The 24,493-nt window shown below is 41.4% G+C and overlaps 1 protein-coding gene across 1 annotated transcript in view; it reads right to left on the reverse strand.

Annotated features, from left to right (window-relative positions):
* The window catches only part of URI1 (URI1 prefoldin like chaperone), a 66,074-nt gene that overhangs the window by 39,748 nt on the left and 1,833 nt on the right, over window positions 1-24,493 (reverse strand). The window contains exons 2-3 of the mRNA XM_072117188.1: window positions 2,613-2,647; window positions 639-717 (exon numbers count right to left, since the gene is read on the reverse strand). Coding sequence (XP_071973289.1) covers window positions 639-717; window positions 2,613-2,647 — 114 coding nt within the window. The remainder of the gene's footprint in view (window positions 1-638; window positions 718-2,612; window positions 2,648-24,493) is intronic.

Below are 24,493 nucleotides of genomic sequence, written 5' to 3' on the forward strand. Positions count from 1 at the left end.
CATGTTGTCTCTTAGAAACGAGATATCTTCCTCAGATACGACCACGTCACACTCTGGCAATGGTGGCCAGACATGCGCTATTGAGTCCTGCCTGACTGCCTGGATTCTGCAATCATTACCACAGGACGGCTGTGGGACCTACAGTAACTCCCGGACATTTCATATACAAACACCTTTTGTTTCTTTGTGCAACCCCTCCATCAGAGGTGGTGGTATCCAAGGACACAGTCTTGTTTCTAAGGGAGCATATCACTACATTTATGAGAAATTATCTTCACACAGGAACATTTTTTTTAATGGCATCTAATTGAAGAAATGTCTATATATGGCAGATTAATGAAACAGAGAGTGAATGCCAAAACGAGAATCCCCTTTAAGCAAAACGGATGAGAGGTTATTGACATCAGGTGAAAAAATATCTCCGCTTTATGTCTGTCAGGCTCCATGATGCATTATTGATAACAGTCAGTGTTACCTTTGTTATCACTGTGGGAGGGGATTAGTATTGTAGCACACGGACATCTATGCTATAATATATAGTTGACTCGTTTACGGCCTTTGAGTCACGGAGATGCTAGAATTTGGAAAATATATAATACATATAAATTGCAGGGAGTGTAAGACTGTACAGCACTTACCATAATCTCGTAGGACAGCTTATCAGGCAAGGTGCCCAGACGTTCTTGAAGTGCATCATAGTCTTTTTCTACCTTCTTCCTAGAGAGAGAAAAAAAAAAAAGAAGATTGGCAGATGAGCAGTTACTACCTACCCAAAATCTTTTACACTTCCCCCTCCTGTAGAGAGAACTGTGCTATATGGCATCAACAATGCAAGTTATTTTGCGATACTTTGATTTTCACCATTAGTATTATATGACTTCATTATAAGCTTAAACTTTTTGTTACTATATTTGCTGCAGTTATTGTTATTATTGTTGTTAACTGGCATCGCTGTGGTTTTATTATTATTACTACTATCTTCTATCAGTATTATTATTCAGATATTTTAATAAACTATTCTGTAATTTATTATAACTGCTGTCATTTATTATAAAACTATTATCTTATTAGTTATGTTTGTCACTGTATTATAATTATCTGTTCTATTCATTAATATTTTATTACTTGCTTTTTACAGTGATTCTCAACATTATTGGTATTTTTATTGGTATTATTGTGTTCGGTTCTCATAGCAGTTTAGAACTTTTATTATGCAGCATATAAGAAAACTCTTAGATTAAAGAGAGGGCAGATGTGTGTTCCAAGAGTCTCTGCTGCCCATACACCTGCTGTAGGTTTTCTTCAAATTCTAGAATAGCATATATTTTTTTTTATACTTGTATACTTGGTTTCACATGTTCCTTGTTGCTCCACTCATTCGTCAGAGATAGCTGTGTACTGCGTTTTTTCATTTTCACCTGTGCCGTAAACAGAAAGCATGTTCCATTCATTTGGAGTACAACGGAGCTACAGAACCCTGTTCTCGCAATCTGTGGGGTCCCAGCCAATCAGTCATTTCCCATCCATAGGATAGGGTGACTGAAAAACCCCTTTAAATGGGCCTGCACTGTACATAGGCCAGGTGACCATTCTACAGAAGGTCACTGGAGCGCAGCCACTGGCATGCTAGTTGTCAGACCTCCACATATCTCAGTGAGTTGCCCATCCTAGAAACAACCAAGTCCAATGTGCTACTCGGTTTCTAATGTCTATTCAACTGTAAAAATGATGAAGGGAAAGAGTTATCCATTCCTTCTTTAGCTGTGCCAGAAGGACAAGAATTCTGAAACCTGATAAAAAGAACTTAAACGTTATCCCATTTTAGCTCTTTTTAAGCATATTTGACACGAGGGAATAGTTCACTAAAAAAAAAAAAAAAAAAATTCCTTAATTCCGTAAAAATCTATGAGGAAAAACTACCAGTGCTTCTAGGCCAGTTTTCAGGAGGCAAAGCACTGAAAAAGCAGAAATTTGTTGCGCACGGCTAGAATAGAATAAAACGTTATTAATCCCGTTGGGAAATTGTTTTGTGCATTATTACTCCAGGCAAGGCATGACCAGCGTTTCTACTGTGTCAACCAGTGCCATGTAGGCGTGGAAGGAGCGCTGATGCCAGTGGAGTGGGCTGCCAAGGGGCAGCAAGAGATGCAAGTAGATCAAGTCCAACCTTTAGGACCTTTAACCCTGTCACTACTTTCTTGAACCATATGAACCTTACTGTTTGGACCTCCACCAATCACACAAATTAACCCCTATGGATAGGGGGTAAAAATCAAAGTTGGAAGAGCCACTAAAACCCAAGAAGTTACCTCTTTGTACAGTTGAATACATTTGTATAATAATTTAAGATTTATACAGTTATTGAGCATATCCTCTGCTACATTTTGTTCTCTGCCTTCATTCACCATCAGTGTATCAGATAGGAAACTGTTTTAGAGCTGCGTGCCAGGTTACTACAGGACCAATTGCTGGCCCCCTCACTACGGAGGTCAGCAATGACATGCCGCTCATGTGGAGCTCAGCAAGGGAGGCCAGGGACTTCAGTAGCAATATATTTACCCGGACATCACTTTTTTAAAGTTTATTGTAAACATCATCAGTATTACACTTACCAGTGCTGGATATTCTCCTGGCAGCCAGTCACCACCTGTCCAACAACAAACACAATTCACATAAAGTAGGCACAATATGTAAAGAGAAGCTCACATATGGTGAACAAAGTTGTATCTGGAAAGAAATTGTTTGTTTTCAAGCCAAACAGATTATTACATTCTAATGTTACCATAATATAGCAGGGGAAAAACACATTGGAGATTTAACTCTTCTATACTAAATTAAAATAAACCTACCACTGGATCCCGGCCAAATTACCTCCTCACACCACCCTCTGGGCTCTGTACCACTGACCCAAGGACAGATTTTGTTTAGGGACAAAAGCCGATAGTTTAGGCAAAAAAAAGTATTCTATAATCTATAGAAATTAGGCTTTGGCACTTCACTTACGTCACCCTGGCGATTCCGCGCACCTCTGATACTTAATTATGCATGCCCCATCTTCATTGTGTTCCTCCTCCTTGGACCGAGAGCCAGTGACATCAATTGGCTCTCGGCACCTCTCGCGCATGTGCAGTCAGTGAATCTTGCACAGCTGCAAAGTGTCACAAATGGCCGTGCAAGATACACTGACTGCACACGAGCGAGAAGTGCCGAGTGACGTCACCGGTTCTCGGTCCAAGGAGGAACACAACGAAGATGGGACGTGCATAATTAAATATCGGAGGTGCAAGGAATCACCAGGGTGACATAAGTGAAGCGCCGAAGCCTCATTTCTATAGATTATAGAATACTTTTTTTGCCTAGACTATCATTTTTTGTCCTTAAACAAAATATGTCCTGTGATCAGTGGTACAAAGCCCAGAGGATGGTGTGAGGTGGTCATTTCGGCCAGGATCAAGTGGTAGGTTTGCTTTAAAAACTACCCAAATTTCATTATAGGCTCCATTCACCTAAAAAAATTTATAAAGAAATTTCTTAAAATTCTAGAATAGCATATATTTTTTTTTATACTTGAATACTTGGTTTCACATGTTCCTTGTTGCTCCACTCATTCATCAGAGATAGCCTGGTACCGCATTTTTCTATTTCCGTCTGTGCCATAAACAGAACACATGTTCCTTTCATTTGGGGTATAACGGAGGTACAGAACCCTGTACTCGCAATCTGTGGGGACCCAGCCGATCGGATAGGGTGACTGAAAAACCCCTTTAAATGGGCCTGCACTGTACATAGGCCAGGTGACCAATCTACACAAGGTCACTGGAGCGCAGCCACTGGCATGCTAGGTGTCAGACCTCCACATATCTCAGTGAGTTGCCCATCCTAGAAACAACCAAGTCCAATGTGCTACTCGGTTTCTAATGTCTATGCAACTGTAAAAAAAGATGAAGGGAAAGAGTGTAGTACAGCCTACAGCCATCTCTGCGGCTTCTGTTATCCATTCTTTCTTTAGCTGTGCCAGAAGGACAAGGATTCTGAAACGTGATAAAAAGAACTTAAACGTTATCCCATTTTAGTTCTTTTTAGCATATTTGACACGAGGGAATAGTTCACTAAAAAAAAAATTCCTTCATTCCGTAAAAATCTATGGGGAAGATCTACCAGTGCTTCTAGGCCAGTTTTCAGGAGGCAAAGCACTGAAATAGCAGAAATTTGTTGCGCACGGCTAGAATAGAATAAAACGTTATTAATCCCGTTGGGAAATTGTTTTGTGCATTATTACTCCAGGCAAGGCATGACCAGCGTTTCTACTGTGTCAACCAGTGCCATAAATTACAACTAATGGAAAATGAAACAGAAAAAAAATGGAGGGTAAAGGACAGGGTAGTTTTACGCCAACTTAGGGCCTGTTCACACGGCAGAATTTTAGATTAAATAAAAAAAAATTGTGTAATGAAAAAAAGACTAGATTAATGAGATTTGTTCCCAATTTCTGCCAGACAGTATCATCCTATCCATCAATGGGAGTGTCAGTGTAGGATTCAAGAAAAATAAGGCATATTTTTACTTTTGTCTTCCCTAGGTGGAGCCTCCGATGTAGTCATCAGCAGACACACAAGAATATATTTTTGATGCTCTTGTAAATAAAAGCAAAGTAAAAAAAAATAAAATCACAAAAAGGTTAACCCAGTTATTAAAATATAAAAATAAAATTACATAAAAAGTAGTTGTATAAATATTAACCACAACAGACCTATTAGGGTGACATACGGCCTAATTATATCTTTATAGAGGAGATTTGGGATAAACACTTCCAAACTAATGAACATAATAACTGCAGCAAGTAAAACATGCCTGTGCGAAAAAAAAAGGAATGCTTGGTTTTATCCAACTTTGAACCTTTTAGGAATATAATAAAGTTTACACCCCCATAAAGGGCCAGGATGAAGGACTGTATGCAAATGAGCCTGATGGCCCCTAGGCTCCATCATTACTAATGGAGCCTGGAGGCCCTCAGGCTTTTTTGCATAGTCTTTGATCCTGGTGGTAAATGTCCTTTAAAGTGATTCTTTTGGGGGGAAAAAAAATGCTATATTAAATAGTTCAATTGGCGTTTTTATTTTTTTAAACTTTTCTACACCTTTAAAAGATATGGCCCCCAAAAACGTAGCTGCAAGTTACATTAGACCTGCCAAAGGAGTGATAAAATTTATTTTCCGATACAGAACATGGAACTACCTCACCAAAAATGACAGATATTATCCCAATCTAAAGCAGATGTACAGGTTTACAAAAAAAAAAAAAAAAGTGTCCGCTTTCTTTCACAAATAGTGATATAAAAGCCCAGATCTGTCATTATATAAAATGTATGGAGACATGTGGGGCCATTTCTGGAATAAAAGTAGTCATGTTTATAATCCTGGTTGAAATCTTTATTGTTATAAGTGCTCAATGTAATCCAATCCTCATTTGTTTGCACCTAAATTCACATGTGTTGGAAGAACTTCCTCAATCAGTGAAATCTAATAATAAATGGTGGATATTAATGCCCCCATGAAAACGGGAAAGGTCATCTTCTACATCCTGCCATACCGTCTCTTCCCCCTATACAAAATTCTATTTAGTTTTGGGTATGGTTTCTCCCTTTTCCTCCAAGCAAAATGTAAGTTAACTCTACACAGATCAGAAACTTTAGTGTTTCTACTTTTGCAAAAGGGGGGGGGGGGGTCTGCCATCCTTCAGGGGAATGATCCATATGTGACAGTGGCGTGCCGTGCCACACTCATGCCATAAATCTGCATTGATCTTTGAAGCTGCCATTTTACTCCAACACAAAATGATGCTCCGGTGCCCATTTCACGTCACAGAGCAGAGATTTATGTGCGGCTGGCGCAACATCTGCCAGCACATTTGTACTTGCATCCAAGAGGGTACACAATGCTTCCACAGCTAAACAAACACTTTCCCACTTCCTAGAGCAGAGCTGGAATAATGCGAGGAGACAATGGTAGGGGCGGCAGGACGTCACTCACTTTCAGCTTGATTAGAAGTCACCACTTTGTGAAATATAGTGTACTCTGCTCTGATGAGGGGATATGGTAATATAACCTTGAAGTGAACAGGCTGCAGCATTACCTGTGTGTGGCACAGCGTATTCATCCATCATAAGATGGTGGCCACTCGAATTCAATGTTTTCTGGCAGGTATTGATAATCTGTTCAATTCTATGTACACTTCAGGGGGGCAGCAAACACATTTGATCGGCAACTTTCCTGTCCAACCTCATGTATGCTCGGTTTTGCGGAATAAAGTGAAATGCTTACAATGCAATGTCAACATTTTGCTTCCAAGGTTGGCAGGGGAACATAACGGCTTCCAAAAATGCATTACTCTGTCAAGGAAGGAATGAGTGCAAGTGGGTTGGGGGTAGAGCACAACAACGAGAAAGAGAGGAAACAACTTAAAATAAGCAAAAAAAATAGAGAAAAGAGAGTCCCAGGTGGAGCATCAATGGCTATAAGTCGCCACATGCCTGCAAGGCAGCCTTCATTCATAAACTCTCTGTAGGGACAACACTTACTCCATGACTATAAAACCTCTCACTTAGTCAAACTATTTTCCTACACTGTACTGAAAATACGCAACCACATTGAAATAGTGTTTTCTACAGTTGGGAATCTGTTCCTTCTGGAAATATAATATAATATAATATATATACATATCACACACACACACACACACACACTGGTTTGCCTTTAATCCCACATATCATTGGGCTTCCTGAAAGTCTTGCTTGATGGTAAGGGGACTGCCTTACAACACAGCAAGAGAGGCATGGTTTTCCTTGTCCCATCTAGGAAAACTTATTTGAAATTTTTCCCAGAATGCTTACTCCCTAACCCCTAGAGGAGAGAGAAAGTGTAAAAAGTAGGGAAGGTGAAAAGAGTACCATCAAGAAAGTTCATGGTAAAACCAAATGAAAAGACGAGAGGAGAATAAAGGTTAAGAGTGGAAGAGAAGAAAGAAAAGCCGCAGACGGACAAGAATAGAGGGAAAACAAGTAAATCGGAGAGAATATTTACATATGGAACTAAGGAATAACTGGAAATATTTTTAGGTATTTAATATGAAATTATCCTCATAAAAAAATATTGCCTCATTGAATCTACCATATAGGTAGACCATGCAGCTACTGTGGGAATCTTGGGGGACAACCACAAAGTCAGCAACTACACTGATCCTATGGTTCTGCTAAATGCGGGTACAGAGGTCGCACTAACATTTTTCCAGAAGGCTCCCGTGCACTCACCGCGCACACCCGTGGCTCGCACTCACCGCGCACACCCGTGGCTCGCACTCACCGCGCACACCCGTGGCTCGCACTCACCGCGCACACCCGTGGCTCGCACTCACCGCGCACACCCGTGGCTCGCACTCACCGCGCACACCCGTGGCTCGCACTCACCGCGCACACCCGTGGCTCGCACTCACCGCGCACACCCGTGGCTCGCACTCACCGCGCACACCCGTGACTCGCACTCACCGCGCACACCCGTGACTCGCACTCACCGCGCACACCCGTGACTCGCACTCACCGCGCACACCCGTGACTCGCACTCACCGCGCACTGCTCTCAGGTCCCGCCGGGTTCACATAAAACGCTCAGCCTGAGCGCTAAGGGAATAATTGCCAAGCATAACTTTACACGTGGAAATTATTTTGGGGGGTAATGGCGCCTCATCATGCGGCCACTAAGATACAAGAGATGTTACAGTGCTGAGTGGATGCTGCAGCAAGCTAGTTCTATCATTTATCATTATAAGGGACATAGATTTTATTTATATGGGTGTTCAGAAAAAGCACCATAGTAATACACTATTAGAGTTAGATGGGGTTTAAAAATCTGTAGTGTAACACACTTAATGTGTTTTCACACTTTTATTTGATATGAGCTTACGATGTGGAATAGTGCCAACTATGTGGAAAACGTCGGTTATAGTTCCAGTAAAAAAAGTCCCTAGACCGAAATCATTAAACAATTATAGACCAATAGCGTTGACCTCAGTAGTCATGAAAATCCTTGAAAGACTGGTTATGCGGCACATATCCAGTACGGTGATTGATTTCATAGACCCGTTACAATTTGCATATCGCCGTGGGTTGGGTGTAGATGATGCGTTAATCAATCTGCTACACAGAGTATGTGCTCATCTAGAATCCCCAAAAACAGAGGTTCGCCTGACGTTTTTTTTTACTTCAGTAGCGCATCTAATACGATCATCCCGGCACTGCTGGAGTCTAAACTACGGGCTATGCAAGTAGAACCGACCATGATCAAATGGTTGATGACATATCTGAGTTCTAGACCGCAGAAGGTCAGGCTAGAAGATACATGGTCTGATGAGGTGGTTTGCAGTACTGGGCCCCTCAGGGTACTGTGTTTCTTGTTTATTCTGTACACCTCAGACTTTAGGAAAAACGATCCGGACCGTTTCCTTCAGAAATACTCGGATGACTCCGTACTGGTAGGCTGTATTACATAGGGGGACGATAGGGAATATCGACAGTCAGTGAATACATTTACCAAGTGGTGCAGCTCAAATGGTCTAGTGCTAAATGTAAATAAAACGAAAGAGTTGGTTATAAATTTTTCGCGGAGAAGGGGCGATACGCCCAGACTGCTGACTATAACAGGGACAGAAGTGGAGCAGGTCAGTAGCTACAAATACTTGGGCGTGGTCATAGATAATAAATTAAGCTGGCATGAGCATATGGAAAAAGTATGCAGACGCGCTAATAGTAATCTATTCTTTTTGCGTAGACTAAGGGCATTTGACGTCCCAAGGATTATGATGGTAGGTTTTTTCAACACGGTTATGATGAGTGCTTTTGCATTCGCCTTAGCAGCTTGGGGTAACTGCATCTCTAGTAGGGATTGCCAGAGGATGGACAAGATAATTAAGAAAGCCTCATCGATAGTGGGCTTGCCTTTCGAGAGATGGGAGGAACTGGTACGGTGTGGAATACTCAGAAAATTGAATAAAATTTGAGATAACACTGACCACCCCATGCATGGCATACTGCTAGCACATACTAGTGGTTTTAGTTCTCGTTTTATTCTTACGCGATGCAGGACGGAGAGATTTAAAAAGACATTTATACCAGCCGCTCTCGAGCTGTCAAATACAGCGAGCAGGGGTAGAACATGTAAGGATCGTGCTGTACAATTTTAAGAAATGTAATTGGGGGGTACCATTAACTTCTTTTACTAATTTATTTAACTATTTATTGTAATTCTGTATAATGTATATTTATGTGTACCCGTGCCTCTCCTTTTGTTGTATGGTATATGTGGTTTTTATGGGAGTTTTATATGTTTATATGTTACAACTTTGTTGAATCAGTGTATTGCGGATGTGACACTTTAAGTTCCCGTCTGGGATAATGAAGGTATTATTATTATTATGTCCAACTGCGATCTGAACTATGCTTCACTTATAATTCTAAAAGTCTATTGGGCTTTTTGCCATAGGGCCTTGTGACCAACCCCCACTCTCAGGTTACATAACGTGGTGCACTTATGTTAGAGAGTCTCACAATTTACTACACTGTCCACCTACGCAAAATGACACCCTGGCACTCACTCACCGATCACTGCCACCACCTATACCCATTAAATTATCAAAAGGCTGCAAATAGGTGCCTGTCTACATTAATCCCCACACAATTTAGAAACCCCAAATCACGGATTAGCGATACAATTACTTAAAACGGATATTGCCAATACTATCCATTTAGGGCTGTAAGCAGAAACTTATTACGTTTTAACGATTTAATACACATAATTGCAGTGCAGACAAAAAGATTGGGAAAAAAAGGATTACAAAGAATATACACACAATTCAATCATATAAACAATTGTAAAGAAAAAAAAAAAGGGGAATAAAGCGAATAGACCTTACTACTGAAATAGAAGCATTTAATAACCTGGAGGTTCAGCAAATGTAATATGGTACAGTCTCCAATGACTGATGAGGTCACTGAGAGGAGGATGTTTGCCTGATACCCCTCTGTGATAAATATGGCCAGGGGGAGTGGGGCCTTATACTGCTAAATTCCGCCACTTCCCCCCTCCCCCCCAGCTTCAGCGCAATTAGTCTAATAGATTTAGCTACAGTGTTAACTAACACGGCAGGTGGCCAGGCTTCAAAAGATCTCTGTAGCCGCATTGTCTAAAAATGCTTGAGATGATTTTCCCTCCATTTTCAAGAAGCCCGAGGGCAAGTACATTTTTGGATTTGTTATCTTTGGTGGGTTCATAGTGGCCCAATTCCCGATGCTCTAGCACCCTTGGGTACAGAGATTTAAATATCTCTGGATAGAAACGTAGCAAGTGGGTCAGGTTTGGTATCAATGTGATCCAGGGTTTTGAGTGCAGAGGAAGATCTTGAGGTGTGGACTATCAGGTTCCATTAGGCCCACACACACAAGGTAACTAACTTACTGAAATGCTGATACTTGTAGTGCTACCTTTGTATTTTGTACTCTACTTAACTGTATATATCTCTATTTTATGTATTGTTTTGTCTAGTGTGCCCTTAAGGCAATTAAATTTAATCTGTCTTGCTCTTTTATCTCGATCCACGGATCCCATGTCCTTGTTTCTCGGTTATATACATGCTACTGGGTTGGTTACTCACCCTATATATATATACCCTATTATGGACCAGAATTATATTAAAATGAGGACTGGTGGCAGCTTAAATTGAGTTGATAGGGTTCTGTGTCACTGAGGCTATTGAAAGGGGTATTATAGCCATTTAGGGTTGTGATTTATTGTAGTGTCATATGCAAAAGTTATGTGAACAACTTTAAATCACTTCCTGTGCCTCTCAGAACCCGTGCGCTCTTGGAGAGTCAAACTCCAGTGACCTTGTGTACCCTTCAGGGGTCCGAAACATCACGGTTTCCTTCACACCCTCCCCTCAAAATTTGTAAGGATGATAGAGCTGGCCCCCCTGACCCTACCTTCGTAGTGGCCGCTCCTAATTATTGCTTAAAGGGGTATTCCCATTTCAGCAAATAAATGTTATTGTTTGTGTGATGAAAAGTTATACAATTTTCCAGTATATACTTTCTGTATCAATTCCTCATGGTTTTCTACATCTCTGCTTGCTGTCCTTCTATTAAAAGCTTCTCTGTTTTTTTATGACGGATGACATCTGGGACCTAAAAGGACAATTAGACAAACTAGAAGGGCACTGGAAAAGGTGGTTTATGGCAGATTCTGATTCTAAATATTATTACCAGTGGAAAGAGGTATGGCCATGAGTTGCATGATTACCACCAGGGCTGTGGAGTCAGAGACAATTTTGGTGGATACGAAATAAATTATAAAAATCTTAAAATGTCTGTTTCTATTCCTGATGTAAGGACTTAGGCCAAGGGTAAGCAACATTGTTAGGGGTTAAGGGCCACATTGTAATACTGGTCAACTTAAAGTGGCCACATTAGTAACCACTACCCTAGATGCACCAACAACCACAGTACAGTACAAAATGCCAACCCAAAAATGATATATGCAACAGTACAGCAATAAATAACACACCAGGAACCAAATACTCCATCCAGAGCAGACAATAATAGCGCAGACCCAAACTTCTTCTGTAATCTGTGTGCCGATCTGCTCAGTGTCCTACGCTGGTTCTATGTGGCTGCATCAGGACCCAGAGCTGAACTGCATCAGAAGCAGAAGAGGACCCGGGAGTAGTGCAGTACAACTGACAAGTACTTACCATTCCTGCCTCCTCTGTGGGCTCTCTGCTCTGGGTCCTGAACTTAACACATACAACCAGCAACAGGAGTCAGGACTCTGAGCTGAGCGGCGAGAGAGGACCCGGGAGCAACTTCTCAAATACACACACCTCTACCCAGCCTTCTGCACCAAAGAATGCTTCCATCAGTTACGGAAGTGCTCATTGGACTCAGACTCTTAGCAGGGTGAGGATCGCAACTCATGGCTTGAAACACTGCATGTGACCTGTCAGCATGGCTTGTGCACCTGATCCAGCTTTTAGTATAAATGAATGTTTGCTGCACCTTATGTACATGCTCAGGAGTGAAGCTCCTCTGCTATAGATTAGAGGAAGAAGACACCACAAAGGTATGCCTGCATTTATCTGAAGTACTGCCAGAGTAAGCAGGAAGACAGGACTGTAGAATCGGAGTCATGGTTTCTAAGGGCGCGGTCAGACAATGCGTTTTGATTGCGTTTCCATAGGCATTACAACAGCTGAGGAGTGGTGATTTGCCTAATTACATTACGATTAACATTTGTGTTTACAAATGCAGTGTAAACCCAATCTTAACGCATATGTTAACAAAATGCAAACACACGTTTGTTTTGTAAACACAAATATTAATAGTAATGTAATTAGGCAAATCACCACTCCTCAGCTGTGGTTTTTCAAAACACAATGAAAACACAACCAAAACACACAATGTGACTGCGCCCTTAACCTTTTTGGTGGAGCTGGAAATTGAGGAGTCGGGGGTTTGGCTTACCACCTCCACAGCTTAAATTACCAAGGGCCCCATGACATCTGTGTAAGCCATTGAGCACAATTGCAATTTAAAATCTTTTTAATTTCAACCTCTTGTTGAGGATGTAATTTGAGATTCTAGAACACATTTGTAGGTACACCTGGAGGTGGAGTTCTGTCTTATGTCGAAGGGCTATGATGAAGCTATTTTGTTCCTCTTGAATTTCAGTTTTCAAGACAGCATCTAATGACCTTCACCTATTATTGGTTGCATGTGTGAGCCTGGATTAAGCCGATATGTAAAATCTGGAGGCAGAGGTTTTTGTCTTGGTTATGGGAAGTCGTCATGCAGTCATTTTCAGTAGGAGTGGCCTTTCTCCCCCCTGCACTTGGGTCCTTTAAGACACACCGGGCGGCTCCAACACGTATTACACATTAAGTACATACATTGCACATGGGCTGTAATGAGCGTCTGTCAGCTCATGCATGAAGAGACTTCTCCAGTCTTGCATCCTCTAAGAGCAGCACATTCATTAACCTCGACATGATAATCCTTTCACGGCTGCATATTAACTAGTTACATATTCATAATCATTTACATTATTTAAAGGGCCGTCTATGAGATTTGCTCGACTATATCCATTAACTGCGGTGATAAAGGTTACAGAAGATATTTTACTTAATGTTTCCAAGAAGCTACTTTAATTAGCAAATATGCAAATGAAGCATATTTTTTGACAGATAGGGCCAATGCCACCAGTTCATATGTTCCTTCTAAAAGCCATAGTTACAAAAATAAAGCACATGAGGAGTCTCTCCTTGTATTCTAGGCACATATTTGTAAGAGGAGTTACTGCCGCTTCTTGTCCTGCCTCTAGATATCAGGAGAAATATGTGGAGACTCCAGTATCTACAAGGCACTTGCACCGTGCCCCCACAGAGGACTTTATGTTATTCAAGCTCAAAAATTAACTCTTGCCCTTCATAAATAAGTTTATGTTACAATTGCAAATTGGTTCGGGAAGCGCTTCACCACAATCTCAGGATCACATAGTGACACCAAGTAATGGCAAATAATACAAGCATGCACAATAGTCGTACAAATATGCCAAAATATAGCAAGGCTACAGCATGCTTATCTGCCCAGGTGTTAGACCCCCACCAATCTAATACTGATGATACTGAGAAAGGATTCAGAATAATAAACAGGCGACCATCATGGGGAATGTGATCACAACTCCACTGAGTTGAAGGCCATGATGATGCAAGGAGCCATAAGCTCCACACACAAGTACAGTATCTATCTGTAATTTGCAGTTTTCGCTGTGGTGCTGGGAGGAGAAAGCTTCTCCTGCTTCTATGAGTCCTCAATGAGTTTCTGTCCACCTTGCTAGCAAGACAGAATCCAGCAGAAAATCCAGAGTGAAAAAAAAGAATATCAGGACAGAAGTTTATACTGGTCACAGTCGAGAGAGGGCGACTCTACCAGTGGACAAAGGGGCTTCCTGGTGACTGACAGCCACAGTGGACAGAGGGGCTTGTGACTATACTGGCCACTGAGGAGAGCTGCGATTTTACCAGCTGCACAAGAGACTATGAAACATAATGGGCGTTTCATGCATTATACAGCAAACATTGATCGATGACACCCGTGATGTGCCCCGATACCTTGCTTTTGGCTTTTTCTTTTGCTGCTTTTTGTGCAGTGCTTTTGCTAGTTTTCTGCTGTGTTCTCCAAGTTATCGCCTAATTCAAGATGCTAAAGTTGCCAAATCACTAGAGACCTTAACTCACATGTATTATAAATGCAAAACTCCTGAGACACATTCGACTACCAGAAAAAGTAAAAAAAAAAAAAAAGCCAGGAGCAAAAAGCCAAAATAAAAGTACATGTGCCCCATTGTGCAGCAGGGTTAAATAACAATTGCATAAAAAGCAAATCTATTGTCTCACAACTACTGTCTAGCTCCCCTTTTACCAACCAATGCACAAGGACATTAATTTAAAGGCCCTTCACATGAACAATAGTTGTACCAGTAACTTACAGTAGATAAGCAGAGAGTCATCATCTGGATAAAGAAATGGATGCCCGCCAAGAGAACCTCTCCTCAAAGTCACCCAGATTGCTGCAGGAACATTCATTTAGGTAAAATCTAATCTGCCAATTTCCATGCAAGGCAAGGGTTAATGCAGCACTGCAGAATAGTGGATCGAGTCCTGAAGGACCCTGGGAAGTCCATCTTTTCAGGGTGAAACTTACCAAAACCCTTTCCTGAGCAGTAAGTGCAGCACAAGATAATTGATTGCCTGTTAATTAGAAAAATTAGGAAGCATTGGCAGGTCAGTGGCCCCTGAGAATGAAGTTGGACAAGGCTGGTGGAAAAAAACAAATGGCTTTAAAACGTGATTACTAGAGCAGTCTATAATGTGATCATTCATCTTCCCGGGCCTCTCCGTGTACTAAAGCCACAATTATACACTGTTTCCTGGGCCCAAGCATGAAAAATCTCTCTACTAGTGAGATTATCCAGAGCCATTACCACAGCTGGCCACCAGGGGGAAGCAGTGATCCCTCTAAATCTTCATGCTGAGAATTTTCCTACAAGATCCTACTATTACATCAGCTCCTCGATGTTCCCATTCACTGACTGCAAGCAGGGGTATGAAAAAGAACTTAAAGCAAACTCTATATAGTTTAAATAGATAATAAGACAGCCCCTATCTAATAGACTGTCTATTACATGAATCAGTGTTAGACTAGATAGCATATTTGTCCCCACGTAAAAGTCTCTCTGGTTGCTAGAAAGTGACCTGCCACACACCCTTCCCCCTCCTAGGCTGTAGACGGTCCATTGACAAGACGTGAAGGAGTTTTCCTAAAAGACTCCTTTATCACATCATCATTATGTATAGGTTATAAATATGTGATACCTGGAGGGGACTTATTGATCGCTAGAACAGAGGACCCAAGCCGCCCCTTCCTCCGCCAAACCAACAATGTGGAGTAAATGAGCCTGCTTGACCAGTGATCTATTCCCATTCTGCCCTGAGCTGCAGTGACTAGCTCCTCCGGTCAGCCCCACAGCCATGGATGGAGCGGCTGCACACATGCCCCTTTGCCAACTATGACTCCTTATAATCAATGGGTTCATTGAGACATGCAAATTTTCTGACATATGAAAAATGCAGTATACAAGTGGACGCATCAAAAATTTTTGCACTCTGACATAAACCCCTGTGACCCATTGCTACCGAAAACATAGACCTCAGTCATCAGTTTTGTTTTTACATAAATTACTAATCAGAATTGTGTGTGAACAACGGAAATGCTGACCTAAGCGCCGGCATTGCAAATTTGCGGCCGCATATACATCCCACCAGACGGCCATGTAAATGAGGCCCTAAAATTTCAAACATCGGGATGGGGGTGTTAGGGGATCTGTAAGTATATACAATGTAAACTACCTAGAGTAGTCTAACACTTTTTTATTGATCACTTATTCATAGTAACATAGTTTATACGGTTGAAAAAAAGACATGTCCATCAAGTTCAACCAAGGAAGGGATTAAGGGGAGACAATTCTATATAACATAAACGCCAATGTTATTTAGGTGCAAAAAGGCATCTAGACCCTTCTTGAAGCTCTCTGCTGTCCCTGCTGTGTCCGGTGCCTGAGGCAGGCTATTCCACAAATTGACAGTTCTCATAGTAAAAAAGCCCTGTCGCCTCTGGTGAATAAACTTGGTATTCTCCAGACGGAGACAGAACCCCCTTGTCTTTTGATTTGACCATTGATATATTTATATAAATTAATCATATCCCCTATTAGTCGTCTCTTCTCAAGTCTAAAAAAATCTAGTAGTTTTAATCTTTCCTCATAACAGAGACTCTCCATAGCCCTTATCATTTTTTGTGTCTCTACGTTAAACAGTCTCCAGAACTGCACGGCATATTCCAGGTGAGGCCGAACCAATGCCTTGTACAGTGGTAATATTACATCCCTATGATAAGATCCTACTGGCTTTAGGGGCAGCTGATTGACATTGCATGCTATTATTTAATTTATGATCTACTAGTACACCGAGGTCCCTTTCAACAAGGGACTCTTCCAGATTTACTCCCCCAATGACATGTTACCTGTGCATTATTAGCCCCCAGGTGCGTTTACCAAGTGGATGACCAAACACTCCAAGTTTCTCCAAATCACCCGATCCTTATTCTTAGGATAGATCATGGGGTCCAATACATGGTACTCCTGCCATTTAACAGAATGAATGTGTCACCAAGTTTGTGGGGTCTCTTTACATGCCATCTAGTCACAAGCATGGTCTGTTCACAACTTTGTCCTATTCAAGTGAATATAGCGGAGCTGAAATACCGTGTGTGGGTTAGTAAGGCCACATTTCTCATCTAAGAGCAGCTAATCCTAAAAGTGAATCCTGAAAAAGGTACGAGAAAAGGGAGCCCTATCAGGTTTGGACACTAAACAATCTACATGTCCTTCCTCATGGCTCACTAGACTCACATGTAGCCGGATATAAACATTTGGGACACTAATCTGTAGTTGGTTTAGTGTCTCAAATTAACCTAATAGGTTTTTGGCCAGAGAATGTGCATGGTATTGCTATGGAGGAAAAGTCTGAACACTGGAGATTTATAGAAAGGCTGGAGGGCTGTACCATTCTGCAACCACAGCCTAGCATCCTTAGTAAACTACAACACACTGCAACTTTCGCTTCAGGTAGGAGGCTTGTTTGAATTTTCTCTTCTTGAACTGCCCCAGACAAGATGGACAAAATACATAGTTATAGTAATTCAAGGGTCTTGGTTTTTTGTGTCTTGTTTTTCTTAATTATGAGTTTAAGGAAGCAGGAAAAACCCTTTGGCTACATGCACATCTACCGTGTAGAGAAAACGGGCCACAAACAGTTTGAAGCTTGCAGCCCATTGCAGCTGGGTGGAGATGGGGTGAGGGGTGTGTTTAGCTCACTTCTCCCTTCTCCATTGTAGCCGAGTAGCCCGGCACACGGTGTGCTCACAGCACCATGGCCTCACACAACAGCCCTCACCGGTCTCAAAGAGGCAGCTACTGTAACTCACGGCCACCATTTATGGTTGTGTGCACGAGGCCATAAGGAGTTTTGAGTTATCGTATATACTTGAGTATAAGTTGACCCGAGTATAAGCCGAAGTACCTAATTTTTAACACAAAAAACTGGGAAAACCTATTGACTGAAGTATAAGCCGAGGGTGGGAAATGCATTGGTCACAGCCCCCCTTAGTATATAGCCTGCCAGCCCACCTATAGTAAAAATTAACACTGTACTCACCTTTCTGAAACCCCCCGAAGGTCCTCTTCTTGCTTCGTATCCTCTTTGGGTTTTCAGTCTTCTTCGGCTCCTCTTCAGGTCTTTGCTCGAACAGCGCACACACCACGACGTCAGCTGCTTGCTGACGTCAAGAGGCACCCGAAGAGGAGCGGAATGACCTTAGGAGGCACCGGAATATCGGAAATTTTGTGCCGAAAAACTCTGCTTATACTTAAAGGGGTATTCACATTTATTTTAATTCATTTGTAATATGTAAATATTTCTTCAATTGGATGTTATTAAAAAAATGTTTCTGTGTAAAGATAATTTCTAATACATGTAGCCATGATGTCCCTTAGAAACGATATAGCTTCCACGGATACAATCACCACACACTCTTGCAGCGGTGGCCAGACATGTGCCTTTGATCCCTGTCTGACCACTTGGCTTCAGCGTTCATTTCCACAGGACGGCTGTGGGTCATGCAGTAACTCCCGGACATTTCATATACAAAAACTAAAAACTTTTATTTCTTTGTGCAATCACTCCAGCAGAGGTGGTCGTATCCAACGCAGTCTTGTTTGTAAGGGACCATAGGACTACATTTATGAGAAATTATTTTCACACAGGTAAATTTTTTTAATAACATCGAATTGAAGAAATATTTACAAATTAATTAAAATAAATGTGAATGCCCGGATGGGAATACCCCTTTAAGTCTATTAAAAAAGGGGCTGGCATGCATTTTAAGAACATTTTTAAAGATGTATTTAACCCCTTAACGCTCTGCGCCGTAGCTCTACGGCGCAGAGGTATGAGGGATGTATGAAGAGGGCTCACGGGCTGAGTCCTCTTCATACAGAGGTGGGGGTTTTTGCATTTTGCACAAAACCCCCACCGCTAATAACCGCGGTCGGTGCTTGCACCGATCGCGGCTATTAACCCTCTAAATGCCGCCGGCAAAGTCGCCGGCGGGGTTTAAAAGACGGCGGCGCGCGGGCGCCGCCATCTTTTTTTCGATCGCCACGCCCCCGAACGTCATCGGGGGGCGGCGATCGGTTACCATGGTAGCCTCGGGTCTTCTTTTGACACGAGGCTACATGGTTTATGCAGGTTCGTTACAATGAGCCAGTGGCTCATTGTAATGTATAACCTGCAAAAATGCCATATATTGCAATACTGTAGTATTGCAGTATATGGTAGGAGCGATCTGACCATCTAGGGTTAATGTACCCTAGATGGTCTAAAAAATAGTGAAAAAAAAAAAGAAAAAAAAAAGTTTAAAAAATAAAAAAAATTAATAAAAAAATATTAAAAGTTCAAATCACCCCCCTTTCCCTAGAACGGATATAAAACATAACAAACAGTAAAAATCACAGACATATTAGGTATCGCCGCGTCCCAAAATGCCCGATCTATCAAAATATAAAAACGGTTACGGCCGGCGGTGACCTCCGAGGCGGGAAATGGCGCCCAAATGTCCGAAATGCGACTTTCACACCTTTTTACATAACATAAAAAATGAAATAAAAAATGATCAAAATGTCGCACAGACCTCAAAATGGTAGCAATGAAAACGTCGCCTCATTTCGCAAAAAATGACCCCTCACACATCTCCGTACGCCAAAGTATGAAAAAGTTATTAGCGTCAGAAGATGGACAAAAATTTTTTTTCTTTTTTGTACACATTTTTGAAAATGTATTAAAACACAATAAAACCTATATAAATTTGGTATCACCGCGATCGCACCGAACCAAAGAATAAAGTAGGCGTGTTATTTGGAGCGAAGAGTGAAAGTCGTAAAAACTGAGCCCACAAGAACGTGACGCACGTGCGGTTTTTTTTTCAATTTTTCCACATTTGGAATTTTTTTTCAGCTTCGCAGTACACGGCATGTTAAAATAAATAACATTACGGGAAAGTAAAATAAGCCCTCACACAGGTCTGTACACGTAAAAATGAAAAAGTTATGGATTTTTGAAGTTGGAGAGCGAGAAATTAGCCGAAAAACCCTCCGTCCTTAAGGGGTTAAAAACCATTTCCATCTATATTCAATACATGTATAACATGCAACATTTACTCTGGCCACTAAACCTTATAATAGAATGACACAGCATTCACCTTATTTGGGCCCAGTTCACATTTGCTATATGCTCAGTTATAGAAGATTAGAAACATAATATCATCAACATCTTTCATTTAACTTCCGTTTCCCATGTTGTGAAAAGGAAGATTTGAGATTGCAAACAATAAAAAATTATGTCAATTATGTTATTTCTGAAGCATCCATAACGGAGGTGTGCGAGGCCTTGTTTTATGCTGGATAACCTGTACTTTTTGTTTTGTGGCACACACATCCTTTTTCTACCTTTTTTCCAGCAATTCTTATTTTACAGTACTGGTCATTACAGATAGAGTGCAGTGAGTGCAGTGTATTAAGCCTATCTGTATGGAAGGAGCTAACAGGCTTTAGTACATGGCAGACATGAGGCCATTGTTTATATATATACACACACACACACACACACACACACAAGTATGGACGTCGTGTGACAGCTGCATTGTACAGGCTCGGGCAGCCCTAACCACAAGCTCAGAAATAAACCTCAGAGTAATCTCACAGAGAATATGCACAAAGTATGAGAGCTCCAAGGACAACAGCACAAGAATATGTCACGAGCCGCCCCAATGACAACACTTGCTGTTCCAATGATTTGGCCCTTTACAAAGCTTCATAAAAAATAAAAAAAATCAAGATAAATGTAATCGAGATGGATTGTGCCAAGTCCAAATGACAATACCAAGATGCCACTTTTTCATGCGGTCATTGAAAATCAAAGCAGGGCAGTGAAGTAGAGTCGGAGACCATTTTGATTGAGTCGGAATAAAATGGACCAACTTTGAGAAAAAATAAATTGGTTCACTACAGTGTGTGCTGAATATTTTTTCATAAAATTGGGAAAATTATGGAATGTCCTATAAATGTATGTTCTATTTCTGATCAGTAGTGAAGCTCCTTCCCTACAAAAAATAATAAATAGGTAGTGGGATATTTGCTTTCATCTTACTACTGCTGGAGTGACCAGAAAAATCGGGAATATGGTAAATACTTAGCATATCTAAAGTTTAAATAAACTGTGCATAAATCAAGTGCCCACTGTATATTCTCTCTGTACACTGCTTTACGTTTCAGTTTTCTTGTTCTCTGAGCTCATGTTTGTATGCTTTTAGCTGAGGCGAATATGACTGCACATTATGTACCGTATTTATTGGACTATAAGGCGCACTGGATTATAAGGCGCACTGGATTATAAGGATGAATGACCAGCAGGTGGCAGACCTGTGCACAGTTCAAGGCAGCTGTTGTCTGTAAGTACAGTTCATATATAAAGGCACACTGGACTATAAGGCGCACCTTTGATTACTGAGAAAATCAAAAGGATTTTTTTGTTTGCCTTATAGTCCGAAAAATACGGTACATGCATTGTAATGAAGCTCCTCAGCTACACATAAGAGGGGAAGGAATGTCTTCACTTAACTACTAGAATGATCAGGAAAACTGGGTTAAGGCAGGATAGTCCAGTGTATATTCTCTCTGTATACTGCATTATGTTTTAGTTTGCTTTATCACTGAGTTCATGTTTGTAGGGGTTAGCAGCTCTGATGGATTCTATACACCATACATAGAATATGAGGGGAAAACTATTTTCTATCATCTTAAATTCATTGAAGCCAAACCTTCATGTTATCTAGAACTACTAGACTGCGGCATTATGATGTGAAACACTTAATAAGCTGTTCCCAGAGAAAAGCCTGATATTGATTGTTCATGAGGCAGTAATTTATTCTAAATCCGGAAATTGTTAGAGATGTTGCCCGTGTGGTTACTGCATTGCCACCAACCCAAAGCAGAGTAGTGAGGCTGTTCTCTGGCCTCAATTAGGTCAGACTTGAAATCATCTATCTGATAGAGGAAATACGTTTTCCAAGAACAAATTGTTCATAAGTTTGTATCACGTGTATCATAAGTCTGGCTTTGTCAATCTATTTTTGGGACTTTTCTTGGCTTTTCCTCAGATGTATCTTAGTGGGTTTTCCTTATTGAGACGTATTGATTTGTTGTAAAAAGTCAAATTCACTGAAGACCAAAGTAAAAAAAAAAAGTCTTCAAAAGTCGTAATAAGTTCTAAGGTAATTTGTACGCTTGGTCACAGACAGCCTTTATGTACACTGAAATTTGCGCCTTTTTTTAAAAAAAAGTCACAACTTTCACATCTAGATTCAGGCGATTACTCAGGGAAGACTGCAGAAAACTAGACAATGGCGACCTTTGAAGGGAGACTGTCGTAGGCGCAAATGAGAACAAACACCATGAAGAGTCTCAAAAATTAAAGAAAAAGAAGCGCAAAAAGTTTGATACATGTGCCCCAAAGACTCACTAAACAAATTCAGTGCATTTTTCTTGAAAACTGTTTTTTCCACATAGTGTTTTGCTGAATTACAATTTCTTTACAGTTATACATAGTTCCAAGGTTGTATTCCAATAAATATGTTTTATGCTCTACCTAAATAACTTGATTCTTGTATCATACTGGTGATAAAAAGGCTTATTATTACTGTAAAGTTATTAATTAAACATATCCCATGTATGTAGGAGTCATATGGATATTGAGGAGTTTGAGTCAGAGGTCTGACTTACCGACTCCATGGCCCTGAATAAAAGCCACCACCGCCATGGGTGAGTAACTGTGGGCCTGTAGAGTTCTTCCAGTGCAGATTGCTGAATGGAGGTACACAAGGGGACAGTTAAGGGTCCTCCATCACTAGATGACATGACCGGATATCACTGTAATTGTGATGTCAAATAAAGGGGTTGTCCGGTTGCTACAATTTTTCCCCTACCTACAAGATAAGGGATATGTTGCTGATCAGTGGATGGACTCCCACTGATCAATTAAGGAAGGGTCCATTATACACCAAATTAATGGCCAGCATGTTCCTGCTCCACTTACTGACTATTGCAATGAAGGAATCTTCCGAATAATGAACTCCACTTCACAGAGATGAAAAGAGAATGGGGGGGGGGGGTTCTTCAACTGAAACCCCCCATTCAAGTTATCTATTTGAAGGTAACCTACCATCAAAATCAAATTACGATAAACCAGGGACACTTTCTCATAGATCCAGGCACCATGACCCATGGCCTACTTCTAACTAAAATCAACTTTTAAAATTTTGCTAATGAGCCAGAAGGGCTATGGAGGGGGTGGGGGGAGCGTTGAAAGAGCCCCTCAGTGCTTTAGCTTCATAGGCTGTTACACTTTGGAGGAACACCTCTCACCCTCCATCAGCACTTTCCCCATCTCTCTGTCTGCTGTAATTTCACACAGTGGGAGGTGGGAAAATTGCTCTTGCATACTAACAGCCTGGGAAGACATAGCACAGATGAGCTGTTGTATCCCCCAGAGCCCCCTGTGGCTCATTATCATAATAAACAAATATAAAATCATTACCACAGTCACAGTTTCTAGTCTATGAGCAAGAGTCTCTGGTTTATCACTATGGATTTTTATGGTAGTTTTCCTTTAAGGTTGCAGCTTCACATTCTCCCTGGTGACATAACATGCATGTGGCATCAGATTTTCAGAGGTTTAAGCCTCATGTCACAGACTTGCACTGGGAAACAGTCAGCAGGAAGCTTGTCAGCTATGAGGAAGTGTAAGCCCTTATTAACCTCCTTCTAGAGAATCAGCTGCCTGCAGGTGACTACAGATCCCAGGAGATTATTACACTGCAGCCATGCCCCTGCTGCATGTTTACACAAGTAACTAACACAAACAGCTTTGTACCCCATATAGGGAATGCAAAGTGGTGCCCCCTCCCCAGTCTGTGCAACCACCAACATACACTCACCGGCCACTTTATTAGGTACACCATGCTAGTAACGGGTTGGACCCCCTTTTGCCTTCAGAACTGCCTCAATTCTTCGTGGCATAGATTCAACAAGGTGCTGGAAGCATTCCTCAGACAATTTGGTCCATATTGACATGATGGCATCACACAGTTGCCGCAGATTTGTTGGCTGCACATCCATGATGCAAATCTCCCGTTCCACCACATCCCAAAGATGCTCTATTGGATTGAGATCTGGTGACTGTGGAGGCCATTTGAGTACAGTGAACTCATTGTCATGTTCAAGAAACCAGTCTGAGATGATTCCAGCTTTATGACATGACGCATTATCCTGCTGAAAGTATCCATCAGATGTTGGGTACATTGTGGTCATAAAGGGATGGACATGGTCAGCAACAATACTCAGGTAGGTTGTGGCGTTGCAACGATGCTCAATTGGTACCAAGGGGCCCAAAGAGTGCCAAGAAAATATTCCCCACACCATGACACCACCATCACCAGCCTGAACCGTTGATACAAGGCAGGATGGATCCACGCTTTCATGTTGTTGACGCCAAATTCTGACCCTACAATCCGAATGTCGCAGCAGAAATAGAGACTCATCAGACCAGGCAACGTTTTTCCAATCTTCTACTGTCCAATTTCGATGAGCTTGTGCAAATTGTAGCCTCAGTTTCCTGTTCTTAGCTGAAAGGAGTGGCACCCGGTGTGGTCTTCTGCTGCTGTAGCC

Source organism: Engystomops pustulosus, chromosome 7 (assembly GCF_040894005.1).
Source record: "Engystomops pustulosus chromosome 7, aEngPut4.maternal, whole genome shotgun sequence".
NCBI lineage: Eukaryota > Metazoa > Chordata > Amphibia > Anura > Leptodactylidae > Engystomops > Engystomops pustulosus.